This window comes from Geotrypetes seraphini, chromosome 4, assembly GCF_902459505.1.
Source record: "Geotrypetes seraphini chromosome 4, aGeoSer1.1, whole genome shotgun sequence".
NCBI lineage: Eukaryota > Metazoa > Chordata > Amphibia > Gymnophiona > Dermophiidae > Geotrypetes > Geotrypetes seraphini.
Window position 1 is genome coordinate 255987902 of NC_047087.1, and position 15388 is coordinate 256003289.

Below are 15388 nucleotides of genomic sequence, written 5' to 3' on the forward strand. Positions count from 1 at the left end.
AGAATATGTAATTGTACTGAAATATGATTACAAGGAAGATCTTGCAGTATGCAGCTCTCTGATGCTTAATCCAGTGTTGCTATCAAATAATTAACAGTCTTGTAAGTAGGGTTAGTCTATAATATCAGAATTTTAGGGATAATCTCTCTTATTATCCCTAGTATCCTTAGTAATAACACCTAAACAAGGTTGTCACGATCCTCAGAAACACCACTCTGTGTTCAATAATTTCATTACATAAAGCTTTATGTGTTGAATCGTCATAGGATCCAAGATTCAGTGTTGCAGCATTCAGGAAGAACATTATGGGGAATACAATTTTAACTTTTTAATGAAGGCACTCTTCAAATAACTTTGTCCATATAGAACTGTTTTTCTCATAGTCCTATTAAACTTGTGTGGTACAACACACTGCCATAGGGGTAGCCTCCTACAAGATATACTCATCTATGATTTAGTCTGTGGAAGGCAACCTGTTCAATATTAGGAGCTCTTTATAATAAAGCTTAGCATTCACTGACAGTAGTGTACATGAAGTGTCATGTGACCAAGGATACATAGCATGTAGCATATACTAAGCTTTAGTAAAAGAGCCCATTAGACAAGTGCTAGTTGAATACCAGGATTATAGACATGGGATGGGGGATAGTTATTAAGGTATAATAAAAAGTCTTTGCGTGGTATCTCAGTACTTCAGATTAGTCACTCCATGCTATATACGGTAAATAACCGTTTGCTGGGTAAAATGACAGAGACTATTATAAAGAACAAAATGACAGAACATATAAATAAGCATGGATTTATTGTTTATTTATTTAAAAATGTATATTCTGCATACAACTATGCGGTTTACATATCACATACATAATATCTTACGGTCCCTGCGATTTCCACATATAACATAGACATAACTAGACAACACCATTAACATCTCCCTCATATAAAATGGCAACATACCAAGTCAAATCAGATTTCAACAATTAAGGAAGCAAAAAAGCATTAGTTCAAAGATCCATTCTATGGTAGATGACAAAACCAATCAACATATACTAGCAAAACAAATCAAATTCAAACAGTTCAGAAATGCAAACAAGCTTTAAATCATATATTACTGTCAGTATTCTGAAGATTATTTTCAGATGGAATTAGCATTAGCATAAAAAAGCATAAGCAAATAATTGCATTTTTCAGCATTTTCTTAAAATTTATCCTCCCAACACAGAATCGTAGGATACCGGTAAGAGCATTCCATAATTCTACACCAACCACAGCCATCATTGATGCTCCAATCCTAACATGCATAATCAACATTCTACCCTCTAAACTTAATTTCATCCCATTTACAGATCTAAGCTCTCTTCTCGGTTTATAAATTTCAAAGAATTCCTGTATAATCTTTGGAGAAGCATGATACAATGTCTGATGGATAATCGCAAGAATCTTAAACTACACTCTTTATTGTATGAGTAGCCAGTGCAATTTTTTCAACACAGGAGTTATATGAGTATTCTTGCTGTCTACTGCATTTCTTTGAAGGGGTGTGAATGAATATGTGGATAAAGGTGAGCCGATTGATATTATATATTTGGATTTTCAAAAGGCATTTGACAAAGGAGCTCATGAAAGTCTTCTGAGAAAATTAGAAAGTCATAGGATAGGAGGTAATGTCTTATTATGAATTAAGAGCTGGATGAAAGAGAGAAAACAGAGTAGGTTTAAATAGCCATTATAATGCCTTTGTATTGCTCTATGATTTGTCTGCAGCTCTGGTCGCTGTATCTCAAAAAAGATATAGCAAAATTAGAAAAAGTACAGAGAAGAGCGAAGAAAATGATAAAGGGGATGGGATGACTTCTCTAATAAGAAAAAGCTAAAGCAGCTAGGGCTCTTCAGCTTGGAGAAGAGATATGATATAGGTCTATAGCAGTGGTCTCAAACTCAAACCTTTTGCAGGGCCACATTTTGGATTTGTAGGTACTTGGAGGGCCTCAGAAAAAATAGTTAATGTCTTATTAAAGAAATGACAATTTTGCATGAGGTAAAACTCTCTCTTTATTTTAGAAATCTTTCCTTTTGGCTAAATCTTAATTATAATATTGTCATTTATAGTTAAAGAGACATACAGTATGTTCAAGAAACTGTTTTATTTTACTTTTGTGATTATGATTATGATAAACATACCAAGGGCCTCAAAATAATACCTAGTGGGCTGCATGTGGCCCCCGGGCCGTGAGTTTGAGACCACTGGTCTATAGAATACTGAGTGGAGTGGAAAAGGTAGATGTGAATCGCTTGTTTTACTCTTTCCAAAAATAGTAGGACTAAGGGGCATACGATTTTAAAACAAACCGGAGAAAATATTTTGTCATACAATGTGTAATTAAACAATGGAATTCATTGCTGGAGAATGTGGCGAAATCAGCTAGCAAAGCAGGGTGTAATAAAGGTTTGGATAATTTCCTAAAAGAGAAGTCCATAGGCCATTATTGAGATGGCTTGGGGGAAATCCACTGCTTATTCCTAGGATAAGCAGCATAAAATCTGTTTTACTACTTGGGACCTGGGTTAGTCACTGTTAGAAATAGGATACTGGGTTTGATGGACCTTCGGTCTGTCCCAGTATGGCATGGCAATTCTTATGTTCTTATGAACTTTGCAAGTTGTACTATTCATAGTACCAAGGAGCATTAGCACTAAGATGTGGCATTAGTTTGCCCCTCCCCCTAGGCCTACCATGTCAAATTTCCTGGGGGTTTAATGGGGTTGGGCAAGAATAATCTCCTGACAGTTCTGATTTCAGAATGGTGCCAGTGACCCCTAGTAGTAGTCTTGCACTACTACTAGAGATCAAGCTGCAGTATGTTTTACTTCTAGTGGTAATACTGAGAGATTACACTAGGGTTGCCAGCACCATTTTGAACTCGGCATAAGCAGGAGCAATTGGGAGATCACTACTATCCTGACTTCATTAGATCCCTGGAAACTTCACAAGGTAGGTCAATGTAGAGGGGCTTCCTGGCCGGTTGGAGGTGGGAGGGAGAGATATGTGCTGGGAAGAGGGATAGAAACATGATGACAGATAAAGGCCTAATAGCCCATCTAGTCTGGAATGGGGCAGTTTCTGATTTTACACAACAGCCTCTTTTAAGAAGTGGCCTGGTGCTCCTAGCCTGGTGTTTTACCAGGAATAACAAAGATTCACCACAAGTTGCATTCTTCAATTTACAAAGCAATGATATGGGTTTTTTTTGCATGCTTTTACATCAGCAATCCCACAACCTTTTTTGTACCAGGGACCAGTTTCATGCAAAATAATTTTTCCATAGACTGGGGAGGGATTCATGCGCATAATCAATAAAGTGCATAATATATAATGTAAATGTAATTATTTTATGTTAAGCACTTTATTTCTATTATTATTACCATGTGCAGCATCTTTCATCCCTGCCCACTAGCCACATACGCATTTCTCCTTGTGCCACATCTCTCCCTCCATTGCCGCCACCCCCATGTCCAACATTCTTCCCACCCTCCCACCACTGCTGCCCATGGCTAACCCCGAAGCCTTCCCTCTGAGAACTTTTTCCCCTTCAAAGTCTGATCCTGATATTCTTCCCACCTTCTCCACCTCCTTGAGGCCCCTGTTGCATCCCTTTCCATCCATCCTACTGTGCCCTCTCTACTACCACATCCAATATTTATCTCTCTTCTCCATGTATCTGAACCTCATTCCTCTCTCACCACCATGTCCAATAATTCTCTCTCCCTCCCTATCGCAACAAATCTCCTTTTTCTTCATTTTCCCATGCATACCATCTCTTTCCCTCTCACTCAGACACCCACGCCCAACAATTCTCCCTTTCTATTCCCTCCCCCACTTCGGTATCTCCCTCACTCCCTCAATTCTTCTATCCTACAATATGTTCCAAGTTCATTCTCCCTCCCTGCTTCCTTCCTTCCATCCTTTGTCCGAAGTTCATGCTCCCTCCCTTCCTTCTGTGTTCCAGCATCCCAAGTTCATGCCTCCCTCCCACAGGTGTTACATGTTGTGGCTGTCTTCCTCCTCCCAGCTGCACTTCTCTTCACAAAGTTGTGGCTGCGATTGACCCAGAAGCCTAGAGGGAAGGTTTCCAGGTTAGCCATGGGCAGCATGTAGGAGCCACTGTTCGTGGTTTTGTAAAGAGAAATACGGCTGGGAGGAGAGAGCCGGCCAGAACCCGGGGACTGCCTGTTATGTAAAAAATAAAAATTTCTGTGCAGCCTGATTCAGCATGGCCTGGTACTGGTCCATGGCCTAGTGGTTGGGGACCCCCCACTTTACATTTCACTCCTATATCTCCTGCATAAGGGTAATACAGCACACAGTATTTGCATTTAACACAAGTTAAGGCCAAAGAGTACACATTATGGCAGCCTAATAAATGGTTCTCAGTCTACTCAAAAACTGTAAGACACATGATACAATGCAAATCCTACTTTTACCATTTTTGTAATTTGATAGCAGCTAATTCCAAAACAAGAATGTGAACCTCTTCCAGCATTGTTGCACATTCCTTCTTAGATTTTTAATTAGCTAAAAAGGCTTCTCGCAGTTTGGAATATAAGACCATCACCTGTTCCCTAACTCTATAATGTTGTAAGAGAGAGAAAAGAAAAAGATGTGCCCCCCATTCAGCAAGTGGAATGATCGCTTATCATTATTCAGGATGAGCTGCAAGAATATGAGTTGGAATGTTGAACAATCATTCTAAAGCATTGACTAGAGATCCTGTCTGCTTTTATTATCTTCCACTAACTCAAAGTTCCAGATGTAATTGTTTTAATAAATACCATAAATCTCTATGAAGAGACCTCAGCCCCACCACTCCACCGCTGTAGATTAGGGTTTCTCATATATTATAGGGAGTCGGGTGACAGGAACAGCCTCGGGAGACCCTTGAAAAAGCACGGCATGTGCGAAACATGTTGGGTCATAACTCCCGTGTCAAGGCTGGCTGAGATAAGTGGTTTATATTAACACTAAAGTATTTTCTATACTATTTAAAGGTATTTAAAGCTACATAACAAAAGAATTTAAAAATATAAAAATATAATATGTCGAGACCTATGATGAGATACACCACGTGATCTTCCCGCATCAGAATAATCTACAGCGGTGGAGTGGTGGGGCTGAGGTCTCTTCATAGAGATTTATGGTATTTATTAAAACAATTACATCTGGAACTTTGAGTTAGTGGTAGATGTGTTGTCACAGTTCTGGAAGGAGATATTGATGAGCCCTGCCACATTTTTTTGCTTTTATTATCTTGTCATATTCTCTTATAAAATATGTCTCTGGAAGTTCCTAATAGTAAAATTTATTAATTAGAACATTTTCAATTTTGCAAACTCATTCAAATTTTGAGTGCTAATACCTTTTTATGACACAAACTGACACTGGTTCTCAACCCAGTCCTCAGGATTGATTTTCGGGAAGCATAAGTTCGATCATGTGATACCATTGCTTCTTAATCTCAATTGGCTCCCTGTATATTTCAGAGTCCAGTTCAAATGTGCTTGTGTCATCTTTAAAATTCTTCATGGCATTTTTACTCCCCTAGTCCTTTATCTTGGAATCTTTATAGATTCTCTTTTGTAAGGGGTGACCAACAACTCAAACTATCCTGTCCTTCCTGTCCTTCTCTTTGTTTTTTAAGTTTCTTCAACTCTGGAATAATTTCCCACTCTTTTTAAGAAGTTCCGTCTCACTTTTTTTTTTTCATAAGTCTTTGAAAACTATCCTGTTCACTAAGCATTTTGGTAACTAACTCCTTTTCGATCTCCCTTCTCTCAGTCCTTTTTAGCCTAAACTAATTATTGTAAACCGAGATGAGCTTTCCTGGATTGAAGTCAAGCATTAGATTAGACACATTCGCTCATGTGTTCGAGATGTCCATAACAGATATGCATGAGAGAATTGCATATAGTGGAGGCAATGCATACAAGTTTAAATTATGCATATACACTGTGGATATCTTGAAAACCATACTGGTTGGATATGTCCCAAGGAATGCATTGAAAATTCCTGCACCAGCACTTTGGACTCAGTCATGGGTATCTGGTGAGGCATGAGCTGGTATCTGGTGTTGGTATCTGAGCTAAAATGGAACGGCAGAATTTTAAACCTGAACACTTATGCTGTCATAGTGGAACAAAGTGTTTGTTTATAACCTACTTAAAATTTAGTTTGCTCTGGAAGGATTAAATTGTGAGCAAAATCAGAAGTTAAAGGAAAGAGAACCTTGGTCAAAACTCTGCTACCATATTCCCAAACTCTGAATAGACCCAGATAGCTTATTCTTTTAAACTGTTGCAATTTGAATTACTGTGTAAGAAAACTGAAACTCGTGTGTCTGCTTGCAACGCTTCCTTGTTATAGAGGTCTTTCAAAGTAATTAGAAGCTTGATCAACATTTTCAGGCTGAAGTCTTTATGCTTTCTCCTTCCAGAATGAGCTCATCACCTCTAAAGGATATCACTGCGAGACGTATGATGTGCTGACAAAGGACAATTATATCTTGTCAATTTATAGAATTCCTTCTAGGATGAAACATGTTGGGGATCCAGGTATGCTATATTTAAGTTTGAAGTTAGGAATACTACTTGTGAATTAGAAATTCTTTTAAGATGATGTCTGGAGACCTTTAATGCTACGTTATTACCAGACAAGTGAAAGATTAGCTTTATAATTTTCTTTATTTGGTTACTTTGGGTTACTTAGGTTGGTACACCTGCCAGCTTCATTGCTGCAGCCTATTTTTAATGCTATAATGGCTGTGTTGACCTCTTCAGTTTTAAAGCAGAAAGCCTATTCTTCATTTTCCCCTCTTTCACTGCCTGTTTGCTGCTGGTTCAACTGAGAATGAGTTGAGCAGTGTCACAGGTCTCAAGGTTTGGTCCTTCAGTGGCACTGCATACAAATACAGTATATATTGTGAATATTCATACTAGGCAGCCTGAAAACCAGACTTGTTGCCTTTGAGGACCAGAATAGGAGACCTTACATTTATGGAATATTTGTTTTGCTATGTCCTCTTTCCTTTTGGCCTAAGCGCACAAGTGAGTCTTGTGATCCTTTTGTGCTGCCAGCACTGGGCACAACTGCAGGCCATCATGCTTCTTTCCCAGTTTTCCTTGGACATTGTTTAACCTGAAACTTGGATTTCTTTGCCAGTTGATTAAAAGGAACACGGATCACATTTGGCATGAAATCCAAGAAACAAATGAAGATTAAAGGTGACATTTCACAATAAATTGTTTCCATTTGATACTCTCATAGTTTTATTATAATGGAACCAATCAATCTTATTTGAAATAAGTTTCATTGCAAAATTTCATTAAAAAAGCATATAAACTTCCTCACTAGTTTCAGCCCAATTTACATTTATTTTGGAATAATTTTATGAAAGTAGCATAGCCCTTTTTAAGCATTCTTTTTTTTTTATATATATATTCTTTATTCATTTTTAAAACTTACAATAAGTGCAACAGCATATAACATCAATTTATATTTAAATATATCACTTAGGGGTCCTTTTATCAAGCCGCGCTAGCGGGGCTAGCGCATCAGACATTTCATCATGCGCTAACCCCTGCGGCAAGCAAATAAACTAACTCCTGGTCAATGGAGGCGTTAGCGACTAGCGCGGCAGGCGGTTTAACGTACGATATTCTGCATGTTAACCCCTGCCATGCCTTGATAAAAGGAACCCTTAATATCCTATTAAAATTTAATTCAGATCCCATAACCCTCCCTCCCCCATATACAATGACTTTCATCAAACATAAGAAGACATATAATTAACCCTCCCTTCTCCAAATTATTTGCACTTATAAGAAAACCAAAATATCCCCTCACCCTTCTCCCCCCCACCTTGGATGTGCATATTTAATGCGAAAAAATGATATTAATTCATTACAATATTTTGTTAATTGTTCCCAAATATCCTGAAATTTCCTAAAATTCCCCTGCTGCATGGCAATTACTCTTTCCATTTTAAATATATGACATAGAGAGTTCCACCAAAAGCTATAATTCAATCTATCCCAATTTTTCCAATTTCTCATGATCTGTTGTATGGCAACCCCTGTCATGATGAGTAACATCTGTGCCCGTGCCCATTAAAAAAAAAAGCTGCTCTTCCTGCCCCAAATATCGGCAGGGGAAGCCCCAAAGCCGCCAACGGCTTCAGGGAGTCCTTCGGCTCAATTAATTGGGGGAGGGAGGAGCTGTGCCTAGCAATTGCTCTTCTGAACAAGCACCAGGCACTGTTCATCCCCCTTTTACCAGCGATTCTCTGCACATATAGCATGCATATAATTTGCATGATATTGTGCTGAGCATTGTTAGTAAAAGAAAAATCGCTCCCACCACAGTATGTTTTTTACCATGGTGTTGGAGTTTTGTGCATCTGGGCCTCAGTGATTCAGGTGTGTGTGCCATTCTCTTTGTTTTAAATTCTATGGTGAAAACTAGTGACTGATCTGCAGATTTCTGAAGAGTTGCTATATACAGTGAGATATCTAATGACTTGAACTGAGTAGTTGCTCCAGGTGTTTGTGTGTGCTCTAGGGAGAGGAGCAAGTTTTGTTAGCAGGGTGTTGTACAGTGCGCCTGGTGACATTCATTCCCATGTAGTACCCCTCTGACCATCTTGCTCATGCTACCCTAAAGCCTGCTTTGTATAATGTCTTGCTGTTTTATAGGTATTTCATGCTTCATTGACTTATACAAGATGAATCAGATAATTTCTATCACAAACCTAATTGGCATTTTGTCTATTAAATGCATTGGGAATACTACAGTACCCAAATTCAGCCTGGATTTGCATTCTCTGACTTGGTGCATGAAACTCCAAATAAGGAAGACTTCCAAAACATGGAAAGGAAGGCATTGCAAACATTTTAGTTTATTCAGATATTTAATAAAAAAAGCCAGCTCTCTGTTTTTAGTATTACAGCCATGCAAATTATTTTGAGCACAAGTCTGTTGTAGAAATAGTGGAAAAATGTTAGGTATCCTATGTACCAGATTATCATCAGGTTTACTTTAATTATATTTGTTTTTCAGATTTAATACCTGTGGTGTTTTTGCAGCATGGTGTACTTGCAGATGGTACTGTCTGGGTCTCAGATTTTGCCAACACCAGCCTGGGATTTATCCTGAACAACAAAGGTTATGATGTTTGGATAGGAAACAGCCGTGGGAACACCTATTCAAGAAGACACAAGAAGCTTACAATTAAGGATGAAAAATTCTGGGATTTTAGGTAACTAATATGTTTTGTAGTAGGCTAAAGACATGCAAACTCTTTGAGATCTCCTTTTCACACTTTGATATCTATTTGACATAGAAGAGATTTATATTAGCAGAGAAAAATTTGGCCAAAATTTAAGCAGACAGTCTCTGATACAAACTTGAATAATAATTGTTGAAAGGACTGGGTCTCTTAACTGTTAGCAGCTTGGGTAAAGGGAGAATAGATGTCGCCCTATTCAAGGATCTTTTTACTCTGAGCAGTAAAATTGTGGAACATTTTGCAAGCAGAAATAATTACACATGAAGGGCACCTTTATAATATGTAGGGTGCCTAAGCAGCAAAGTCACATGGGTGTTTATGCTATGCCTATTTTATAGAGGCCTCAGATGTAGAAAACAGTCAGCCTATGAGTTTAAAATAATACTCGAACATTATCCAACAAACACCATAAACTTAGTTAAAAAAAAAAGACCCTAGCAGAGAACCAAAATTGGAAAATTCTTAAATGAGTTATCTCGGGGCTAGTCTCCAATCCATTTATCAGTCCAATATTCAAATTAATGTCCATTTACAATAGTATAACAAAAAAAAACCTCTTATCTGAATTTTAAATTTTCCCAATGAGCAATTTCATACACTGCTGGGTCTGTAAACTGTATAACTCATTTCAGCATTTTCTTGATATTGGTTCTGTGCTGATGGTCCTTTTTACCAAGTTTGATTGACTACATTTATTTTATAAAAGAAACATACATGTTTGTGCCGCTTTAAAAACAGGTACGCTTCCACCTGCTCCAATGTATGTGCTGGTAAGAATAGCTGTATATACCTGTATTCTCAATTCCAACCTCTCTTCTGCTCCTAGAAATGTCTATGCACATATCACATAAAAGTAGGTGCTTTTGTCTCTGGCTTAATTTACATGCATATACCCTCTGGCAAATTAATAAAGGTTTACTTGAGTGCATTTACATGGTTTTCTATATGCTCAAGTCCCTCATAAAAATACCCTGTAAATCAGTTTACTAACTTTATTTTATTTAAATCTATCCCCCCCCCCCCTTTTACTAAACCGCGATAGCGGTTATTAGCACAGGGAACTGCGCTGAATGCTCTGTGTTGCTCCCAACGCTTATAGAGTTCCTATGAGTGTCGGAGCAGCATGGCGCATTCAGCATGGTTCACTGCACTAATAAGCATTATCACAGTTTAGTAAAAGGGGTATAAGGAGATAGCTACAAACTAAAGAAAAATAATAATCCTCCACTTCTGACCTGATTTGCCATATTCAGGGATGGAAAACAGTTTTTATTTCTTTTTAATTCTGCAAATTTGCCTTCTCCTAGATTATCTTCTAGAGAGAACTGCTAGACAACTAAACTGAGCAGAGGGCTGCCAAACTATGAAGTGCTAAGCACCAAAGTTTTCATTTTAGAAAACCAACTTGAAAACAAGACACAAAGTACTGTTGGTGTACACATTTATTAAAAAGCCAAGCTGCATCACTTCCCACTAGTTCAGTAATTTTAAAAAGTTAAAGCTCAACACGTTTCAGCACTCCTGCTCACTTCAAGGGCTTAGGAAACTATTTATTAGCTACCAGGACACACATGTGGCTAAAGCTTAGGGACAAAGGGATGCAAAAAGAGAAGAATGGAAGAACATCTCTAAAGCCCACAGAAGAAGAAAAATCAAAAGAATTACTATTAGAGTAAGGGTACAACATGGAAAAATTAAAAAAGAAGTAACAATTACATAAAAGATCTCATTAAATAGAGGCCCTTTTATTAAGACACCATGAAAAAAATTATTGGTGTCTATCACCAAATGGGCTGTCGAATCAGATTTCCTAAAGGAAAAGAGAGGATAAACACCTACAAATACTGTAGATTACAACTAAAATTAGAAAAAGGGGAAGGGAAGCATTGCTAATATCTACTGTAGGAACTGGTAGTATCAACTTTAACCAAAAATACAAGCAAGAGGAAAACAAAAATTGTGTAATAAAGGGAAAATATCATATGGTACTGGTCTTAAACATCTAAATCATGCCATTGACCCAGAGAAACAGATTAAATAAAGTAAAGGAAAAACTAATAGAATCTCGGCGAGAGGGAAAATTAGAAGGCCTTGAGCATGCGCTGAGTACATTCCAGGTATCCACCACCCTCTCTGTAAAGAAGAATTTCCTTACATTGCTCTTGAGACTACCACCGCTCAACCTCAAATTATGTCCTCTGGTTTTACCATTTTCCTTTCTCTGGAAAAGATTTTGTTCTACGTTAATGCCTTTCAAGTATTTGAACGTCTGAATCATATCTCCCCAGTCCCTCCTTTCCTCTAGGGCAGGGGTCTCAAAGTCCCTCCTTGAGGGCCGCAATCCAGTCGGGTTTTCAGGATTTCCCCAATGAATATGCATGAGATCTATGTGCATGCACTGCTTTCAATGCATATTCATTGGGGAAATCCTGAAAACCCGACTGGATTGTGGCCCTCAAGGAGGGACTTTGAGATCCCTGCTCTAGGGTATACTTATTCAGGGCTTCCAATCTCTCCTCGTACGTCTTTTGGTGCAAACCTCCTATCATTTTTGTTGCCCTCCTCTAGTCCGCTTCAAGTGTTCTTATGTCCTTCACTAGATATGGTCTCCAAAACTGAACACAATACTCAAAGTGGGGCCTCACCAACGACCTGTACAGGGGTATCAACACCTTCTTTCTTCTACTGGCTACGCCTCTCTTTATACAACCCAGCATCCTTCTGGCAGCACCAACTGCCTTGTCACACTGTTTTTTCACCTTTAGATCTTTGGACACTATTACCCCAAGGTCCCTCTCCCCATCAGGCATAGCAGCCTCTCACCTCCCAGCATATACGGTTCCTTCCGATTATTAATCCCCAAATGCATTACTCTGTATTTCTTTGCATTGAATTTTAGTTGCCAGGCATTAGACCATTCCTCTAATTCTTGTTTTCCACCCCCTCCTCGGTGTCTACTCTATTACAAATCTTGGTATCATCCGCAAAAGGGCAAACTTTTCCTTCTAACCCTTCAGCAATGTCACTCACAAACATAATGAACAGGATCGGCCCCAGCACCGAACCCTGAGGAACTCCACTACTCACCTTTCCTTCCTCCGAGCAACTTCCATTAACCACCACCCTCTGGCATCTGTCTGACAGCCAGTTTCTAATCCAGTTCACTAATTTCGGTCCTAACTTTAGCCCTTCAAGTTTGTTCAAGAGCCTCCTATGAAGAACTGTATCAAAGGCTTTGCTGAAAATAAGTAAATTACATTTAGCATATGTCCTTGATCCAGTTCTCTGGTCACCCAATCAAAAAATTCAGTCGGGTTCGTTTGGCATGATTTACCTTTTGTAAAGCCATGTTGCCTCGGATCCTGTAACCCATTAGATTCTAGGAAGTTCACTATCCTTTCTTTCAGCAACACTTCCATTATTTTTCCAATAACTGAAGTGAGGCTTACCGGCCTGTAGTTTCCCGCTTCATCTCTGTGACCACTTTTATGAATAGGGACCACATCTGTTCTCCTCCAATCCCCAGGAACCACTCCCATCTCCAGAGATTTGTTGAACAAGTCTTTTATAGGACCCGCCAGAACCTCTCTGAGCTCCCTTAGTATCTGATCCCTTAGTATCTGATCCCATTGCTTTGTCCACCTTCAGTTTTTCAAGTTGTTCATAAACACTTTCCTCCATGAACGGCGCTGAATCTACTCCATTTTCTTGTGCTACTTTGCCAGACAATCTCAGTCTTTCTCCAGGTTTTTTTCCGTGAACACAGAACAGAAGTAATTGTTTTAGCACGTTTGTTTTTAGTCTATGAATTTAGCTAGTTGCGTACTTGCACAGAATTCTTTTTCTAAAAATTCATTTGTTACAAATTATATATATAACAAACTCAGGAAAATCCACAAGTATCATCATAAACATTTACAAAAAGGAAAATAAAATCATTCAATTATTTAGCTCAGTGTTCTTCAACCTTTTTACACCTATGGACCGGCAGAAATAAAATAATTATTTTATGGACCGGCAGTTAAAGAACACTGGGCTAAGTCGTGGGCCAGACCCCGCCCATCTCTACCCAATCTCCACCCCAGACCCCACCCTCAAAATAGTACTAATTGTACACTATTTTTTCCATTCATTTTTCACAGATACACAATATAATTTTATTAACAACACATAATGGTTAACCACAAAATTAAACTACACAAAGCACACTGACAGCAGATGTAAATTCTCAAAATTGACATAAGTCAATCACTAAATTCAAAAACAAAATCATTCCCCCCTACCTTTGTTGTCTCCTTCCCTCCATGCTATGCCTCACCTTCTGGCCTGCTCCCGCCTGGCCATTTTATCTTCAGGCCGGCTCCCTCTTCCTCACTGATGCAGTGCACAAAGCTGCGGGCAGCGGCTCCTGTGCCTCATCTGGAAGCTTTCCCTCTGACGTTGCAACGTCAGAGAGAAGGCTTCCGGTTCAGTCGCAGGACGCGCGTAGGAGCCACTGCCCATGGCTTTGTGCACTGAGTCAGTGAGGAAGAGGGAGCCTTCTCGAAGATAATGCCGCATCGATCGCACCATGGTGGTTGAAGAACACTGATCTAGCCCACATTATCTGGCCAAAAGTATCTTCCGTATAGCAACATAAATTTAGTAAAGGAAAAACAACTAAGTAGGCAGAATGTGGCATCTATTTCTATATGCACAAAATTCTAGTAGTTTGGTAGGCCATGGAATCCCTACTACCAACCTGAAATTTTCTGCTTTGGTCAATGGGTGTCAACGCTATAACTGATATTGTCATGGGATAGAGTTCATTTTCTAAGCATCTGTTTACTAGGTTTGTCAGCCATAGCAGAATGTTAGGGGTGGGGGAGACATTAGTTAGCAGGCTAGCTGGGTATATATGTAAGTAGCAGTGCTTTCTGGATATTCTCTTCAGCCAGTTTGAGATCTCTTGTGTGTTGATTGAGGAGAATTTTAACCAGCATCTGCCAACTAGGATTCCTTCGGTCTCGTTGTATTTGGTTGGGTAAAGATCTGTTATCTTCTGGGTCATGTATGAACGATGTCCTCACAATTCTGATTTTTTCTTGAAAGTGATGTACTAGGTTGTCTGTGTCTGGTTGTTGTGATGCTGGACCTTCTGTTATATCTTTTGTGGAGATCAATGAGTTGTAGATTCTAAAGAGACCATTTGGTGGAGTATTTAGAATGGGTAATCAGGTAATCATTGTATGATGTTTTTGCATCAGTTACTGCCAAATTTATATTGTTGTTTTTTGAGGGTTTTTTTTGTTTTTTGACGGGGGGTTCTCCAGTCAATGTAAGGTTCTAGTCTTCTGTTCTTTTCTACAGATTCTTTCTACTCTTCTCACTACTTTCCTCGTGTCCTTTAGCTCCTCTGTGAATAATGGGTTATTTTGCCACCTCTTTTTTGTGGAGGGGGAGTGGGCGGGGAACTTTTTTCTTTTTTTTTTATGGGGCAGATATTTTGCACATGTAATACACACAAAATATCTGTCTTTGAAAAAGAAATGGAAAAAAAAATCCCAGGCAGACCTGTTGATGTAACAGTTACCGACCGGTCTAGATTAGAGAGTTGCGTGGGGACAGAAATCCCACCCATCCCCATGAGGAATCCCACCCGTCCCCGCGAGGAATCCCTCTGTCCCCGCGAGGAATCCCTTCTGTCCCCGCCCGTCCCTATAAACTTCAGAAATAGTTATTTCATTTAATTATGCTACTGAATTAAAAGCTCTGGTAGAGACCCATTTACAAATAAGCAAAGACACTTTATTAATTTGGAAATATTAATTGGGAAGAATACATACTTTGTAAACGGGTTTCTACGAGAGCCTCTAATGTAAATATAAAATATAAATACTCAGCTGATGAGAACCCCCAAGCTGTCAGCTGAGGACTTCCTTTGCAGTTGGCCGGGGGTCCCTTTTGCCAAGCTTGGCAGGCAGCAGTAGTGTCCCTGAGTCACAGATGCTGGCACTTCAGTGGCTCATGGATGTTGCCAGCGACTGCTGTGCTTGGTGGAGGGGAGTTCT

General features: G+C 39.1%; 1 protein-coding gene across 3 annotated transcripts in view; it reads left to right on the top strand.

The window, feature by feature from the left end:
* The window catches only part of LOC117358694 (lysosomal acid lipase/cholesteryl ester hydrolase-like), a 76504-nt gene that overhangs the window by 2741 nt on the left and 58375 nt on the right, over positions 1–15388 (top strand). For all 3 annotated transcript variants that reach the window (XM_033940224.1, XM_033940222.1, XM_033940223.1), the window contains exons 3-4: positions 6489–6606; positions 9110–9308. In XM_033940224.1, coding sequence (XP_033796115.1) covers positions 6489–6606; positions 9110–9308 — 317 coding nt within the window. The remainder of the gene's footprint in view (positions 1–6488; positions 6607–9109; positions 9309–15388) is intronic.